At 37.0% G+C, this 15,562-nt stretch overlaps 1 protein-coding gene across 7 annotated transcripts in view; it reads left to right on the forward strand.

Annotated features, from left to right (window-relative positions):
* Positions 1 to 15,562, forward strand: part of TOGARAM1 (TOG array regulator of axonemal microtubules 1) — a 78,424-nt gene that overhangs the window by 34,107 nt on the left and 28,755 nt on the right. For 5 of the 7 annotated variants that reach the window (XM_010817286.4, XM_010817287.4, XM_059879436.1 and 2 more), the window contains 2 exons: positions 1,602 to 1,702; positions 7,959 to 8,111. In XM_010817286.4, coding sequence (XP_010815588.2) covers positions 1,602 to 1,702; positions 7,959 to 8,111 — 254 coding nt within the window. The remainder of the gene's footprint in view (positions 1 to 1,601; positions 1,703 to 7,958; positions 8,112 to 15,562) is intronic. The other 2 variants (XM_010817289.4, XM_024982094.2) reach the window with 1 other exon arrangement.

A 15,562-nucleotide genomic window follows, 5' to 3' on the forward strand; every position in this document is an offset into this window, starting at 1 on the left:
TGAGTTGGTGATGCTATCTAACCTTCTCATTCTCTGTCTCCCCCTTCTCATTTTACCTTCAGTCTTTCCCAGCATCAGGGTCTTTTCCAGTGAATCAGCTTGTCTTGTCAGGTAGCCGAAGTATTGGAACTTCAGCTTCAGCAGTAGGCCTTCCAGTGAATATTCAAGGGTTGATTTCCTTTAGTATTGGCTGGTTTGTTCTCCTTGAAATCCAGGGGTATTCTCAACAGTCTTCAGCACCACAATTCAAAGTTTGATGGTCCAGCTCTCACATGCATACATGACTCCTGGAAAAACTACGTTTGACTACATCAATCTTTGTCGTCAAAGTGATATCTCTGCTTTTTAATACGCTGTCTAGGCTTGTCATAGCTTTCCTTCCAAGGAGCAAGTGTCTTTTAATTTTATGGCTGCAGTCACCTTCCACAGTGAATTTGGAGCCCAACAAAATAAAAATTGTCAACTATTTCTACTTTTTGCCCTTCTATTTGCCTTAAAGTGATGGGACTAGATGCCATCTTAGTTTTTGTAATGTTGAGTTTCAGGGCAGCTTTTACACTCTCCTCAAGAGGCTCTCTAATTCCTTTTCACTTTCTGCCGTTAGAATGATATTGTCTACGGCTTATCTGAGGTTGTTGATATTTCTTCCTGCAGTGTTGATTCCAGATTGTGATTCATCCAGCCCAGCATTTTGAATGATATTCTGCATATCCCCTTCATGGATCACAGCCTTGTTGTGGCGAAGGGGCTTGCATAACTCAATGAAAAGAAAGATTATACAGCACAAATTGCAGTCTTAATTTCCTTTGGTAATCCTCTCATGAATAATTAAAGATTGACCATATGTTGAAAATATGCTTGCTCCTTGGAAGAAAAGCTAGGACAAACCTAAACAGCATATTAAAAAGCAGAGACATTACTTTGCCAACAAAGGTCCATATAGTCAAAGCTATGATTTTTCCAGTAGTCATGTATGGATGTGAGAGTTGGACAATAAATAAAGCTGAATGCCAAAGAATTGATGTTTTTGAACTGTGATGTTGGAGAAGACTCTTGAGAGTCCCTTGGACTGCAGGGGGATCCAACCAGTCAATCCTAAAGGAAATCAATCATGAATATTCATTGGAAGGACTGATGGTGAAGCTGAAACTCTAATACTTTGGCCACCTGATGTGAAGAGCTGACTCCTTGGAAAAGACCTTGATGCTGGGAAAAATTGAAGGCAGGAGGAGAAGGGGATGACAGAGGATGAGATGGTTGGATGGCATCACCAACTCTCTGGACATGAGTTTGAGCAAGCTCTGGGAGTGGTGATGGACAGGGAAGCCTGGTGTGCTGCAGCCCATGGGACTGCAAAGAGTCAGATGCAACTCATCTGAACTGAATGAACTGAACTGCACTGATATGTTGAAAAGGTTGGAAGTTCAAAAGGTGAACTAGGAATACCAATAAGAAATATCCTTAGCCTTATTTTTTCATACTTTTTGCTGCCTTATTATCTAAGTCTAGTAAGTTAATTAAAGTATAGAGAATATTTTATATAAGAATGTTAATAGTTTTGGATCTTCAATATTTATTGAAATTATCTTGTTTCATCGTAGGTCAGACATATTTCCAACTTTTGGATCAAAACCTTGTCCAACAAGACTTTCTTCAGCGAAGAATAAGAACTCTCAGGTAGCTGAACACAGCCCCAGTACAGGTATTCTATGACTCTGTCATAAATACGATTTACAGATTTTTAGATGATAAAAAAGTGATGGACTGATGGCAAATGCATTTTAGATATAGAAGTTTTACAATTACCAATTAAGACTAATCATCTTTTAACTCCTTAAAAGGTCATTGTGGCAAGAATAAATACTGTATTCTTTCTGGAATACCTGTGTAATTGATCCCTCCTTTAAGTCTATAAGTTACCCATGCTGGCTCCTATGCCAGGACATTTTGATTTAATTGATACAGAATGCGACCTGGACATCAAAGTTTTTGAAAACTCTCTAGGTGATTCTAATGTGCAGCATAGTTTAGAAACCACCAGGGAACCAAACAACACAGTTTCTTTTAAAAATAGTATTTAACTAGTGTAGCTTGTGTAAACATTTTACAGACCAACCTGGGAGTCACTAATTTATAACATCAGTTCCTAGAAAATAGATTCTGTTATTGGTAACAAATTAGAAAAGTATTTGGATTCTCGTCCCTTTAGGATGGAATCTATATGTGGTCTTCTTTACGATTTGTAAAACTATTGAATTATGAATTAATTGTGACAAGGATTAGATCTGGTAGACAGAGTTCCTGAAGAACTACGGTCAGAAGTTTGTAACATTGTACAGGAGGCAGTGACCAATACCATCCCAAAGAGAAAGAAGTGCAAGAAGGCAAAGCGGTTGTCTGAGGAGGCCTTACACATAGCTGAGAAAAGAAGAGAAGCAAAAGGCAGAGGAGAAAGGGAAAGATAGACCCACCTGAATGCAAAGTTCTAGAGGGTAGCAAGGAGAGAGAACAAAGCTTTCTTAAGTGAACAATGCATAGAAATAGAGGAAAACAATAGGAAAGACTAGAGGAAAGGAAAGACTAGAGATCTCTTCAGTAAAATTGGAGATACCAGGGGAACATTTCATACAAAGATGGGCTTGATAAAGGACAGAAATGGCAAGGACCAAACAGAGACAGAAACTATTAAGAAGAGGTGGCAAAAATACACAGGAGAACCATACAAAAAAACTCTTAGTGACCTGGATAACTACAATGGTGTGTTCACTCACCTAGAGCCAGACATCTTGGAGTGCGAAGTCACCTGGGCCTTAGGAAGCATCACTATGCACAAAGCTAGTAGAGGTGATGAAATTCTAGCTGAGCTGTTTCAAATCCTAAAAGATGCTGCTGCTAAAGTGCTGTACTCAATATGCCAGCAAATTTGGAAAATTCAGCAGTGGCCACAAGGCTGGAAAAGGTCAGTTTTCTTTCCAATCTCAAAGAAAGCCAATGCCAAAGAATGCTCAAACTACTGTACAATTGTGCTTATTTAACATGCTAGCAAGGTAATGCTCAAAATCCTTCAAGCTAAGCTTCAGCAGTATATAAACTGAACTTCCAGATGTACAAGCTGGATTTAGAAAAGGCAGAGGAACCAGAGATCAAATTGCTAATATCCATTGGATCATAGAAAAAGCAAGGGAATTCCAGAGAAGTATCTACTTCTGTTTCATTGACTATGCTAAAGCTTTGACCTTGTGAATCACAACAAACTGTGGAAAATTCTTAAAAGAGATGGAAATACCAGACCACCTGACCTGTCTTCTGAGAAACCTGTATGCAGGTCAAGAAGCAACAGTTAGAACTGGACATGGGACAGCAGACTGGTTTGAAATTTGGAAAGGAGTATGCCAAAGCTGAATATTGTCACTCTGCTTGTTTAAATTATATGCAGAGTAAATCGTGCAAAATGCCAAGCTGAATGAATTTCAAGCTGGAATCAAGATTGCCAGGAGAAATACCAACAACCTCAGATATGCAGATGATACACCTCTAATGGCAGAAAGTGAAGAGGAACTAAAGAGTCTCTTGATGAAAGTGAAAGAGGAGAGTGAGATAGCTGGCTTAAAACTCAACATTTAAAAAAATAAGATCATGGCATCTGGTCCCATCACTTCATAGCAAATAGATGGGAAAAAAGTAGAAACAGATTTTATTTTCTTGGGCTCCAAAATCACTGCAGGTGGAAACTGCAGCCATGAAATTAAAAGACACTTGCTCCTTGGAAAGAAAGCTATAACAAACCTAGATAGTGTATGAAAAAGGAAAGACATCACTTTGCCGACAATGGTCCTTATAGTTAAAGCTGTGGTTTTTCCAGTAGTCGTGTACAGATGTTAAGAGTTGGACTATAAAGAAAGGTGAATGCCAAAGAATTCATGCTTTCAAACTGTGGTGCTGGAGAATACTCTTGAGAGTCCCTTGGACTGCAAGGAGATCCAACCAGTCAATCCTAAAGGAAATCAGTCCTGAATATTCATTGGAAGGACTGATGCTGAAGCTGAAACTCCAGTACGTCACCTGATGTGAAGAACCGACTTATTGGGAAAACCCCGTTGTTGGGAAAGATTGAGAGCAGGAGGAGAAGGGGACAACATAGGATAAGATGGTGGGATGGCACCACTGGACATGAGTTTGAGCAAATTCAGGGAGACAGTGAAGGACAGGGAAGCCTGGCATGCTGCAGCCCATGGGGTCACAAAGAGCTGGATACAACTTAGGGACTGAACAGCAACAACAGGTTTAGGATATGCTGTTTATTTTCACATGATCTCAGTGTAAAAGTCCTATAACCTTAAGGCTACTTTAACTTATAAGTACTTTCTTTAAAAGTTGTGTGTGTATCTAATTGTTTGCTACGATTTTAAATTTCTTCCTCCTAATTGTGTCTTAGCTTCATCTCTTTTTAATTCCCACTATCACTCTTAAACATTTTTTACTTAGCCACCTAACATTTCTCTCCAGCTTTGGTTTCGTTCACTTACAGTCCATTCCCCATAATGCAAAATTGACTATATTGCCCAATGTAAATTTATTCAGAGGATTCTTCTGTAATCTGGTCCATGCAAACCTCTCTAGCCTCATTTTCCTTTTTGCTTTGTATCTTGTGATCCTTTTAACTCAGACCACATTCAGTACCATTTCCTATCTCTTAGTTGTACATGCTGATTCTTCTGGATGAAATCTGAAATCCATACCATACACCAGGCTACTTTGAAAACAACTCAAGTTGCTTTCTCTGGGATGCCTTCCCAATTCACAGATAAAATTCATATTACCTCTTTTGCAATGTCATTACACTTACACTGACATTTTTATAGTGGTATTACAATTATTTTACTTTTTTGGACTCTCAGATTCTTGATTCTCAGAAATTATTTACGCCTGATTATCTCCAAGGACCTGTCATAAATTATAAATGCTGAGCTCAACCACATATACCTGGTAAACTGTCTTCCACAAACCTTATGTGTTAGACGAAGAGATAGTTATTCTACTAAGGACAGGAAGACAATGCCTATGTACTTTGGAGTCTGAGAGAACCCAACTGGAATCTCAGTTTGATATTTAATAATCATATGCGTGTTCTGTGGAAGTTACTTAATTGCTTAGAAACTCAGTTTCCTCATTTGGTGATGCAAACCTTGAGAAGGGTAGTGAAGGTCTAAGTGTGTAACATACAAAAGGCACCTACTACATAGTGGGCACTTGCTAAGTATTTGTTCTCCTAAAGGAAAAGACCCAAAGAAATATTAATATAATACGTAAACTTAGTCTTTAGTTCTTTTTTAAGGCTGATCATCCTAAGAAATTATTTATTAGTTTGAAGACATATTTTTTGCTAGGTTGTATCCAGTTTATAAAATGGAACCTACTTGGGAAGAATATCCTTGGAATTAATGTGAGAGTTGGGCCATAGAGAAGGCTAAATGCTAAGAATTGATGCTTTTGAACTATGGTGCTGGAGAAGACTCTTGAGAGCCCCTTGGATAGCAAGGAGATCAAACCAGTCAATCATCAACCCTGAATATTCCTTAGAAGGACAGATGCTCAAGCTGAAACTCTAGTATTTTGGCCACCTGATATGAAGAGCTGACTCATTGTAAAAGACCCTGATGGTGGGAAAGATTGAGTGTGAGAGGAGAAGTGGGTGACAGAGGATGAGATAGTTGGATGGCATCATTGAAGCAATGGACATGAGTTTGAGCAAACTCTGGGAGATAGGGAAGGACAGGGAAGCCTGGAGTGCTACCGTCCATGGAGTTGCAAAGAATCAGACAGGTCTGAGTGACTGAACAGCAACTAACCCTAGTTGTATCAGCTTGTGAGTCATTTAAATTTTAGTGGAGTGATAGGTCTTATAATCATGTACGCTTCTGTATGCAATGTTCAGTGTTTCCCAAACTTGTCTAATAGTGTTTTTCAAGCTTGCCTACTACTAGGAATCATGAGGAATGCATATAACATATAGATTCTGGGGCCTCACCTTATACATACTGAATCAATCTTTGGGGTTGGAAATACATATTTTTAACTTGTTAGGTATTTCTCAGATCAAATTTTGAAAATACTGTTATTAAATTTATTATGAGAAATTCTTGGTTAAATTTAATATGCTTCCAAAGTGTTAAGTTTTGGTGGTTTAGGATTTTATTAATTTGGATTTACATTTTTTTTTTTTTTAGGATAGGTTTTGTGTTGGTTTTAGTAAGCAAGTCATTTGTACAATTTATTGCTTAATTGGTGAGACATAAAAATGATAATGCTTAGAATAAGAGCTACCTGAAGATAAAAATAATCATGTCAGAATTGTAAATCTAATCTGTCTATACTACAGCATCTCCAATAAAGATTTTCACATTGATTACACCACTGCCCTATTGTAGCACATTGTGCTAAAGTTCCTAATGAATGTTACAGTAAACTTATTTTCCTGTAGCTTTTGTTATCAACTATTAGTAGAAAGCATTCCCATCCAAAGCCAGTATCTTTATGAGGCTTACTTTATGAGTTAACTATCAAAACCAAGAAGAATTTAGAAGACTATCCATGTTGCTTCCAGAAGATCTGTATCATTTAATATCAGATATTTTAAAAATCTTCATCAGTGAATCTGACTAGTGCCCTTTACTCTGCAATACTCTTTAGCCTAACTGCCACCAGCTGTGTCCTCTCCCCACTGTCCTGTTTTTATTAAAATACCATCAATGGTATTAAATTATATTTTATTATTATTACTTAATGGTTTACACAGTAGATATACATAAAAATGGATGGTGACTCAAATATATATTGCCTTGGATTTTCCACTTTGTAGTTTTGTGGTCTTACCAACTGCGAAGTATTAGTATAGAATGTTCAGTTTAAACATTTATGTGTAGATTAAAATTTTAAGTATTTATTAAAAGGAGGCCTACATTAAGGGTTTGATTTGCTTTATTTTTAAATGGGAATGTAACATTTGGATATTTACCATACGCTAGTCTCTGTGATAAGCCCTTTACATTTTCTTCATAAAATCCTCAGAAAGGTTCTGAAAGAGCTACTTTAATACTTTTATCCCCATTGTACAAATACAGTTAAGTGTCTTGCCCGTTTTCTGTATAGTTGAAGTGGCAGTACTATGATTTAAAGCCGTGAAGCATGAGTCCAGATTCTGAGCTCGTTTACGACATAGTTTACTGCCCCACAAGCTAGATCATGAGAGTGGGAGAAAAGAGAGAAATGGAAAATAGAAATGGAGCCCTTTCTCAGGACATAGGTTAAACATTCTAGATTTTAAACAATTTTGTTGTGCTGCAAAGTGTAAAATTTCATTTAAGCATTAAATGGCTATCATATTTTTAAAACATGATTGTTTACCTCTTTCATTCATTGAATTTTTTATTTCATTGTCATTTTATTTTTATTTTTTTAATTTAATTTTTTTTAATTAATTTTATTTTATTTTTAAACTTTACATAATTGTATTAGTTTTGCCAAATATCAAAATGAATCCGCCACAGGTATACCTGTGTTCCCCATCCTGAACCCTCCAAAAGAGACACTGATGTATAGATCAGTCTCATGGACTCTGTGGGAGAGGGAGAGGGTGGGGAGATTTGGGAGAATGGCATTGAAACATGTATGATATCATATATGAAATGAGTCGCCAGTCCAGGTTCATTGTCATTTTAAAGCCTGTTTTATAAAATAAGATAGTACAGCATATACATGTTCTGATCTGCTAGTAAAGTAAAAAATATTACAATATTTAAAAGAAAGTAAAACTTAAAAAAATAGTATAATGTTATAATTTCTAGTATTATTGAAACCTTTCTAAAACGTTAGGAGCCAAGATAGAGAAGAGATCCATATTTCCCTATGGTGTTACCTACATCATTCAGATAAGTTGTATTATGTATTTTATTTTATAGGGACTACAACATCCAGTGTAAGCATAATTGGTCATCGTATGAACTATGGGTTTGGATGTGGTGACTTTGAAGAGGATAGGTCACATGACATTTCACCTAGTGCTTTAAAAATACAAAATAAGGAACAACCAAGACATTATAAGCATACGAAAGGTTAGTACATTTCAATCACAAGTTCATTTTTAGGACTGAGTGTCTTTGAATTTCATATCTTCCATTAACATGCCAATAAAGAAAAACTAACTGAGATTTCTCAGTTTTGAGACTTTTCTTCTTACCCTTCTGATGTGTGGTTGTCAAAATAATTCTGCCAAATAGAACACATAGTTTACATGTTAATATATGGTTATGTCCCAGGAGTTAATCCAGGGAACCTGTTACCCGAGAGGTTAAATCTAGGGAGTCCTTGCTGACCTTTACCCACATACACATACAGACACACTCTCTGTACGTGTGCCGCTTTAAAATGGGGTGGAGAAGTCACATGAACAAATGATTCCCAGATGCCTACTTATGTTGTAACCATGGCGTAAAACTGTGGAAACAGGATTATAATTTTCCTGTGGTAGAACCTGGAAAGTTTTTTTGTTATCACAAACCATTATTAACAATGTACCCTTTTTTTCTTTCTTTCTTTTTTTTTAAACTTAATAGCAAGCAGCACTTCTATGACTGCTCTTTTTTCCGCCCCCCCCCCCCGCCCCCACCCCCGCCCCCGCCCCCCAGAGAACCTGTTACAGCTGCTTTTACCATTTTTTCCTCAGAGTAAGAGGCAATAATTTTGAGCCCTCAGGGAAGCCCAATTTTGAAGGGTATAAATATGTAAATAGAGTGAATAGAAGTCACCTGTATTTCAGCATTGCCGCCCACCAGTAAATGTAAGGAACTGTCGTTTTTTTGTGTGTAGCAGCTTTCGTAATAAGGTCAACTTTTGTTGTCTCTGGTCCTCTTAAGTCATATATGTCCAGGTAGTCAGGCATTTTAGTTTATGTATACTTTTTGTGGAACTAATGCAAATTGAGTAAGAGTGAACTTGATTTTAGACACTTTTTCTTGTTTTTTGTTGTTTTTGTTTTGGTAAATTTCTAAAAATTTAATCTGTAAAATAATCCATAGTATCTGTTCTTTGTGAGAAAGATCATTTGCCCATTGTTTTTATTAATACAAAAGAGGATGACAGGGTTTTTTCGTATTTATATATTTTATTTTTTATATAAGAAAAACCAAATACAAAAATATTTTTCTTCCTAAAGGAAATATAATTTCAAATAATTGCTGAATATATTTTTTTACTGCCAATGGCTTTTTTTTTTCTTTTGGATCATAAAAATATTGATATCTTTGATCAACAGTTAATTCTACTACAGAAAATTCCATCAAACTTACACTTCCAACTCTAAACCAAACATCTACTAGATCTATCTGGTCAACAAGAATAAACATATTCAAAACCAAACTTATCTTCCTTTCTAGACTTATTCCTCTTCCTTTTTTTTAATCTGTTTTTATTAGTGGCATTATCATTTTCCCAGTTATGGAGACTTAAAACTTTAGAGTCATCTTTTCTACTTCTCTTTACCCTTCAGGCAGTGACCAATCCTACCAGTTCTTTTCAGTTTAACCTGGGTAACTTCTTCCCTGGGTAATTACAGTAGCCTTCTGATAAGACATTTTGTCTCTTATTTTCATTTCTTTTCAATTCAGTGTACATACTCTTCCAGAATTATCTTTCTAATCATCTCTTCCTTGCTCAAAACCTTTAGTGGTTTTCACAGAATAAATTTCTAACTCTGTAGCATCATTTTTTCATACCCTTAATAATTTTGCCTCAGCTTATTACCTTTCTTGCGTTACCTCTTGAAAGTGAAAGTGAACTCACTCAGTCATGTCCAACTCTTTGGACCCCATGGACTGTAGCCTACCAGGCTCTTCTGTCCATGGGATTTTCCAGGCAAGAATACTGTAGTGTGTTGCCATTTCCTTCTCCAGGAGATCTTTCTAAACCAGGGACAGAACCCAGGTCTCCCGCATTGTAGGCAGACGCCTTACCATCTGAGCCACCAGGGAAGCATTACCTCTTACTATATCTCTATTCATGCCCTGTCCTCTGGCATTATTTATTTATTTGTGGTTGCACTGTGTCTTCATTGCTGTGCACAGGCTTTCTTTAGTTGTGCTTCTCCTCCTAGCAGTACGCAGACTTCTCATAGTGGTGGCTTCTCGTTTCAGAGCACAGGCTCTCAGTGCATGGACTTCAGGAGTTGTTGTGTTCAGGCTTAGTAGTTGCTACTGTTTGGCTTAGTAATTGCGGCTCGCAGGCCCTAGAACTTGGGCTTAATAGTTGTGGTACTTAGTTGCTTAGATGTGGCTTAGTTGCTCGGTGGCATGTGAAATCTTCCCAACCAGGGATCGAACCCATGTCCCTTACATTGGCAGGTGAATTCTTACCTACTGTATCACTAGGGAAGTCCATATCTGCTTTTTGAAACTGGCTGAAATCCATTTCTTTATAAAGCTTTCCACATGCTTCTGGTCTGGAGTAGTATAAGATAAGATATAGGCATCTTTATATCTGTATTATGCTTTGTATATAATGGTGCATGTGTATGTGTGCACTCAGTGATGTCTGACTCTTTGTGACCCCATGGACTGTAATCTACCAGGCTCCTCTGTCAGGGGGGTTTGCCCTTTCCTACTTTAGAGGATCTTCCTGACCCAGGGATTGAACCTGCATGTCTTGTGTCTCCTGCACTGGCCTTTACCACTGAGCCACCTGGGAAGCCACATATCAAATGAATGGAGTGATGATGAGCCAGCCAAAACTAATAATCATGTAAAACCTGCATCCTCAAATAATCAGGTTAAAGTAAATATTGAGTGCAATGTTAAAAGGAATAAAAAGACTCTCAGGAGAAATATTGGTGATGAGTGACAGATGTGAATGGATTTCTTTTGCAAGAAAGAAACCTCAGACTTTTTTAGAACTAGCTCTCCAAACCTCCTCTTCTTTCTCTCCTCTGCTGATTGTCCTTTTGAATGTGACCATTTTCTAGCATAATAACCTTGAACTTCAATTAACGATTTAAGAAAGTGATTAAGATGGATGTTTGTTGCTAACAAACTAGATTTTATAACAATATTTTCTCTTTCTCTATTTGAATAAATGGGGCAGAAATAACAACAACAAAAAAGGATAGTTCATATGCAAAGAATCTTTTAAGCATCTTTATTTTAGAATTGAGATTTGAGCAATATTTCTTTCAATAATTCCTTGCTTTAAATAAAATATAGGGTAAAAAGTGAAAGTAATATTAAAAATGATACTATGTCAGACTTCCCTGGTGGTCCAGTGATTAAAACTCCATGCTTCCAATGCAGGGGGCAGAGGTTTGATTGATCCCTGGTTGGGAAACTAAGATCTTACTAAGATCTTACATGCTGAGTGATGCAGTGGAAAAAAAAATGGTGTTATGTCAGTGTTTCTTATAAATGAAATTAAACTACCTAGGTCTAGTCTTTATGTATTTCCTCCCATGAGATTTGTTTAATTATCAATCACCTCTTAATAGTTAATGTATAGATTTTATGTTTGTTAACTGTTGTGGAGCAAATTGTTCCGTTTACTGAGATTTGTTTCTGTGTCACTGAACACTTTCTGGGGCTACCAGATGTTTCTGTCAGTTGACCCTAAATTAATTGTATTTTGCTTTCATTTTTTTGTCTTGTAATTTAACATATTTATTGAGCACCTGCTGTGTGCCAAGCACTGTACAAATGGTCTCTGGAAAAGAATGATAATCAAAGCTAGACATGAGTCCTATCCCCATAGAGCTTACAGTCTAGTAGGAGAAAGGATAATTAAATAAATTATCATAAACTGAGGTAGAAGTTAATCTAGGAAAGTACAGATTGCTGTGAGATTGACTTGATCTGTTCCCAGGGGTGAGAAGCTTTCCTTCAAGGTTATCCTCTTTTTGTTTGATTATTGTGCTATGATTATTTTCTAACGTCTTCAAAGCTCTTAATTCTGATATGTATGAACTCCTTAAGCAAAGAAAGTTTTCTTTTCTGTCCAGTGCCTAGTCTGAACTAGATTTCATTTTTTTTTAATTGTGGTATAGTTGATTTACAATATTGTGTTAGTTTCAAATATATAGCAAAGTGATTCAGTTTCATGTATGTATATATAGAGAGATGTAGTTCGGAGAAGGCAATGGCTCCCCACTCCAGTACTCTTGCCTGGAAAATCCCGTGGACGAGGGAGCCTGGTGGGCTGCAGTCCATGGGGTTGCGAAGAGTCGGACACGACTGAGTGACTTCACTTAACTTTTCACTTTCATGCTTGGAGAAGGAAATGGGAACCCACTCCAGTGTTCTTGCCTGGAGAATCGCAGGGATGGGGGAGCCTGGTGGGCTGCTGTCTATGGGGTCGCACAGAGTCGGACACTACTGAAGTGACTTAGCAGCAGCAGTTCAGATTAATTTTCCTTATAGGTTATTATTAATACAAGATATTGAATATAGTTCCCTGTGTAAATCCTTGTTGCTTATCTATTTTATGTATAGTAGTGTGTATATGTTAATCCTGTACTCCTAGTTTATTCTTTTCACATGCCTGTCGGCCATCTGTATGTCTTCTTTGAAGAAATGTCTATTTAGGTCTTCTGCTCACTTTCGATTGGGTTGTTCAGTTTTTTGGTTATTGAGTTGTATGTGCTATTTTGCATATTTTATAAAGTAAGCCCTTCTCAGTCACATCATTGACAAATATTTTTTCCAAGTCCATAGGTGGTCTTTTTGTTTTGTTTATACAGCAATTTCCTTCACTCTGCCAAAGCTTATAAGTTTGGGTAGGTCTAATTTGTTTATCTTTGCTTCTGTTCCTTTTGCCTTTGGAGAATGATCTAAGAAGACATTGATACAATTTATGTCTGAGAATTTTTTGTCTATGTTTTCTTCTAGGAGTTTCATGGTGCCTTGATATTTAGGTCTTACAAGGTTTATTTTTGTGTATGGTGTGAAGTAGTGTTCTAATTTCATTGATTTACGTGTAACTGTCCAGCTTTCCCAACATCACTTGCTGAAGAGACTGAAAACTTCTCAAACATAGAGAAGGAAACAGATACCCAGGTACAGGAAGTACAGAGGGTCCTAAACAAAATGAATCTAAACACCCACACAAAGGCATATCATAATTAACATAGAAAAAGAAAAGATTCTAAAGACAGCAAGAGGAAAAGAGTCAAAGAGTCAGTTACAGGGGAACCCCCATAAGGCTATCACCTGATTTTTTGCATAAATTTTGCAGGCCACAAGGGGATGGCATTGTATATTCGAAGTCCTGAAAGGGAGAAAAACCTGCAACATAGGATACTCTACCCAGCAAAATTGTCACACATATCTAAAATATACAGTAGACTCACAAAACCAAAAAAGAAAGGAACTCTAGCATAATATAGAAGAAAATCATCAAACTCTAAAAGGAAATACAAAAAGAAAAAATGCAAAATCATCTGGGAGGCAAGTTTTCAAATGGCAGTGTGTACATTCGCTTACTCCTTGGAAGGAAAGTTATGACCAACCTAGATAGCATATTCAAAAGCAGAGACATTACTTTGCCAACAAAGGTTCATCTAGTCAAGGCTGTGGTTTTCCCTGTGGTCATGTATGGATGTGAGAGTTAGACTGTGAAGAAGGCTGAGCGCTGAAGAATTGATGCTTTTGAACTGTGGTGTTGGAGAAGACTCTTGAGAGTCCCTTGGACTGCAAGGAGATCCAACCAGTCCATTCTGAAGGAGATCAGCCCTGGGATTTCTTTGGAAGGAATGATGCTAAAGCTGAAACTCCAGTACTTTGGCCACCTCATGCGAAGAGTTGACTCATTGGAAAAGACTCTGATGCTGGGAGGGATTGGGGGCAGGAGGAGAAGGGGACGACAGAGGATGAGATGGCTGGATGGCATCACTGACTCGATGTACATGAGTCTGAGTGAACTCCGGGAGTTGGTGATGGACAGGGAGGCCTGGCGTGCTGTGATTCATGGGGTCGCAAAGAGTCGGACACAACTGAGCGACTGAACTGAACTGAACTGACATACCTACTAATATTACTTTAAATGTCTGTGGACTAAATGCTCTAATCAAAAAACAGAGTGGCAGATTGGATTTAAAAAAAAAAAAAACCCACAAGAACCTATAATAGGCTACCTACAAGAGAATCATCTTAGGATAAAGGACACACACAGATTGAAAGTGAGGGGATGGAAAAAGATATATCATGCAAATGGAAGTAGCAAGAAAATGGGAGTAGTGATAATTATATCAGACAAATTGACTTAAAAACAAAAGTCCATAAAGAGAACATTTTATCATGACAAAGGGATAAATATGGGAAGAGGATATTACATTTATTAACATGTGCATCCAGTATAGGAGCACCTAAATATATAAAATGAATACTAAAAACATGAGGGGAGAAATTGAGAGGAATACAATAATAGTAGGCAACTTTAAACCCCACTGAAACCAATGGACAGATCTTCCAGACAGAAAATCAATAAAGAAACAGAGATCATAAATGATACAATAGATCAGGTGGATTTAATTAATATCTATAGGGCACTACATCCAAAAACCCCAGAATCACATTTTTTTTTTCAAGTGCCCGTGGAATGTTCTCTGCAGTAGACCACATACTAGGTCACAAAACAAAGCTTAACAAAGTTAAGAGGATAGACATTATTTCTAGTATCTTTTCTGAGCACAACAGTATGAAGCTAGAAATCAGCCACAGAAAGAAAGTAAGAAGAAGAAAAAAACCACTTGGATACTAAACCACATATTACTAAAAAACAGTGGGTCATCATTGAAATCAAAGAGGAAATCAGAAAACACCTCAAGACAAATGACAATGAAAACACCTTACAGAATCTATGGGATGCAGCAAAAACTTTTCTAAGAGGGAAGTTTATAGTGACACAGGCCTTAAGAAAGAAGAAAAATCTCAAAAAACCTCCCACCTAAAAGACCTAGAAGAAGGACAAATGAGACCCAAAATCAGCAGAAGGAAGGAAATAAATATATGTCAGAGAATAAATAAATGAGATAAAAAACTGCGGAGATCAATAAAATCAAGAGCCCCCCCTTTTTTAAAAAAAAATAAAATTTAGTAACCTCTAGCCAAGTTCAAGAAGAAAAGAGATAGGACCCAAAAAACAACATAAGAAAGTAAAGACAAATAACAACTGATTCCACAGAAATACAAAAACTCATACTATAAAGATTTATATGCCAACAAATTAGACAAGTTTTTAGAAATATGCAGTCTGCCAAAATTGAATCAAGAAGAAACAGATATTTGAACAAACCAATTACTAAAAGTGAAATCGAGCATCTATTTTGAAAAACTCCCTGCAAACAAAAGTCTAGGACCAGATGGTCTCACTGAGGAACTCCACCAAACATACAAAGACTGCACACCTGTGCTCAAATTATTCCAAAAGACTGAAGAGAAGGGAACACTCCCAAATTCATTCTAAAAGCCACCATCATCCTGATATCAAAACCAAGGATAATTACCAAAAAAAAGAAGAAAGAAAATTATGT

This window comes from Bos taurus, chromosome 21, assembly GCF_002263795.3.
Source record: "Bos taurus isolate L1 Dominette 01449 registration number 42190680 breed Hereford chromosome 21, ARS-UCD2.0, whole genome shotgun sequence".
Classification (NCBI taxonomy): Eukaryota; Metazoa; Chordata; class Mammalia; order Artiodactyla; family Bovidae; genus Bos; species Bos taurus.